Source organism: Mastomys coucha, unplaced genomic scaffold, assembly GCF_008632895.1.
Source record: "Mastomys coucha isolate ucsf_1 unplaced genomic scaffold, UCSF_Mcou_1 pScaffold21, whole genome shotgun sequence".
In the NCBI taxonomy this organism is placed as follows: Eukaryota; Metazoa; Chordata; class Mammalia; order Rodentia; family Muridae; genus Mastomys; species Mastomys coucha.
In genome coordinates this window covers 16,550,105-16,552,804 of record NW_022196904.1, presented here as the reverse complement: position 1 = coordinate 16,552,804, position 2,700 = coordinate 16,550,105, and the positions used below count along the sequence as shown (strand labels likewise).

The 2,700-nt window shown below is 50.7% G+C and overlaps 1 protein-coding gene across 2 annotated transcripts in view; it reads left to right on the top strand.

Annotated features, from left to right (window-relative positions):
• The window catches only part of Mark4 (microtubule affinity regulating kinase 4), a 34,548-nt gene that overhangs the window by 8,970 nt on the left and 22,878 nt on the right, over positions 1-2,700 (top strand). For both annotated transcript variants that reach the window (XM_031385560.1, XM_031385562.1), the window contains exons 3-5: positions 1,800-1,853; positions 1,989-2,037; positions 2,552-2,617. In XM_031385560.1, the coding sequence (XP_031241420.1) occupies positions 1,800-1,853; positions 1,989-2,037; positions 2,552-2,617 (169 nt within the window). The remainder of the gene's footprint in view (positions 1-1,799; positions 1,854-1,988; positions 2,038-2,551; positions 2,618-2,700) is intronic.

Sequence of the window (2,700 nt, the reverse complement as noted above, 5' to 3'; positions counted from 1 at the left end):
AGTGAGGGGCTGGGGTGTGGCTCAGTGGTAGAGCCCCTGCCTAGAATCTCCCAGTGAGGGGCTGGGATGAAACTCAGTGGTAGGGGGGTTCCTCCCTGGCCTGTACAAGGGCTTGAGTTTGGTGCCCAAGAGCACAGCACAACCCAGAACTCTAAGAACCAGCCATGGTGGCATATGCCTTTAATCCCAGCACTCAGGAGGTGGAGGTGGGAGGCTCTCTGTGAGGTCAGAGGCTGGCTTGGTCTACATAGTGAGTTCCAGTCCATTTAAAAATCAAAGCAAAACAAACCCTAGGAGTCAGAACGTCAGGCTGGTATTACTCATTAGTGTAAATACAAACGAAAACCCTTTCCTTTTTTGAGATAGGATTTTGCTAGATCGACTAAGGCTCAAATCAAAATTGGTTTTGTTCTCATTTTTCTCCATTCATTTATTTTGCAAGTGTGCACATGTATAGAGGTCAAAGGACAATTTGCAGGCATTTCCTGTCTCCTCTCACCCCATCGGCTTCAAGGCTCAAACTCAGGGTGTCAGGCTTGTGGCTTTTGCCTCTGAGCAGCCTCACCACCCCTCTTCTCCAACACACTATCAGGGATGAAATCCTCACCATCCTCACCATCCGTGTGGTTCCAGTGCTGGGCCCCTCCCAGGAATGTGGACTTGTTTTTCTCTCCACAATTTATTCCTGTGCTTCGTCACATTCACAGATGAAAGGAACCATATGATCGTCTCAATACTGGCATGGAAAGTGCCTGACAAAATTCTCAAAAAAAGAGAAGCCGACAAGGGCACAGGGCCCACTCCCCACGGCGCACAGGCTGGTCCCCATATGTGGGGATGATACCATTCCAGAGGTTGCTTTTTTTTTTTAAGATTTTGTTATTTTCATTTTTAATTTTTAGGGTTCCCCCCCCACCCCTTTTCGAGATAGGGTCTTCCTGTGCAATCCTGTCAGGCCTGGAACTCATCATGTAGACCAGGCTGGCCCAGAATTCACTGAGATCCTCCTGCCTCTGCTTCCCAAGTGCTTTACCATACCTGGGATAAGATTTACTTATTTAAATTGTGTGTCTGTGCTTCTGCTGGTGGGCGTGTGTGTGTGTGTGTGTGTGTGTGTGTGTGTGTGTGTGTGTGTGTGTGCGTGTGTGTGTGGGCGTGTGTGTGTGTGTGTGTGTGTGTGTGTGTGTGTGTGTGTGTGTGTGTGTGTGAGAGAAAAGGCATCCAGAAGACAACTCTAGTATCAGTAACTGGAGTCACTGATGGTTGGGAGCCACCAGGTGGGCACTGGCAACTGAACTCCGAGGGCCCTGTGCATGCACAGTCACTGTTTTGTACCTCTCCAGCCCCTCATTAGCCTAGGACTTGCCATGTAGACCAGGCTGGTCTCTGACTCACTCAGCCTCCCAGTTGTTGGCACTATAGGCCTGAACCACTATACTTAGCTCAATTAACAGTTAATATTCAGTAGGCAGTGATGGCGCACGCCTTTAATCCTAGTACTTAGGAGGCAGAGGCAGGTGGATTTCTGAGTTTGAGGCCAGCCTGGTCTACAGAGTAAGTTCCAGGACAGCCAGAGCTACACAGAGAAACCCTGTCTTGAAAAAAAAAAAAACAAAAAACAAAAAACAAAAAAACCCCAACCAACCAAACAAGCAAAAAAATAGTTAATATTCAATATTTTAAAAAGAATTCTTTTTGACATAATGTGGCACATGTCTAGTGTAGTCCAGGCTGGCCCCAAACGTGCTATGGGATCTGGGCTGGGGGATTTTGACCTTCCCACCTTCTTCTACCCATAGGTCGCTATTAAGATCATTGATAAGACCCAGCTGAACCCCAGTAGCTTACAGAAGGTGAGGCCCAGAGAAAGGACTAGGGTGGGAACACAGTGCCTGGCGGGTGAGACCTGGGGCCTGAGCAGGCCTGGAGGGGGAGGGGATCCCCACCCCACTCTCAGCTGTCTGTTCTTCCTTTCTGGCCTGGCCCAGCTGTTCAGAGAAGTCCGAATCATGAAGGGACTCAATCACCCCAACATAGGTGAGGAGAGGATGGAGCTGGCCGTGGGCGGAGCCCCGGGAAAGGGAGGGTGGGGCTGTTTCAGAGAGAAGTGGCTGCTATGGTGCAGTCACTCCTGCATGGCTGAGGTTCCCTGGGCATCCGCTTTGTTTTCTAGAGCTCCGATCTGTATCAGGGTTGTAGTGACTGGGTAAGATTAGCCTGTTCAGGGTCCATAGGAACCATGGCACTCATGGTCATTAGGAGAGGCAGTCACTGAGGGGAGTACAGTGCAGCCCCGCCTGGATGTGGCGATGACTTACTGCGTCACTGCCCATTGCAATTGCCCGCAACATGGGCACGGGGCCTAGGCTTCATTGAGCTGAGACTCTGTGTAGAGAAAGGGAAGCTGACCAGCATGGAAAATCTGGCCAGGCATAGGGAGCCACTGGGGGTTCTGGGGGGAGACATTCAGCGATTGGCAGATGGCTGTAGTCTGGGTGGAGAATGGCCAGCTCTTTCACACTAACCTAACCTCTCCACCCCCTCTCCTCAGTGAAGCTTTTTGAGGTGATAGAGACGGAGAAGACGCTATACCTGGTGATGGAATATGCTAGTGCAGGTGAGCCTGTTGTAACCCCCCCAGACCCCATACCCTGCTCTCTCATCCCCCAGACCCCCATACCCTGCTCTCACATCCCCCAG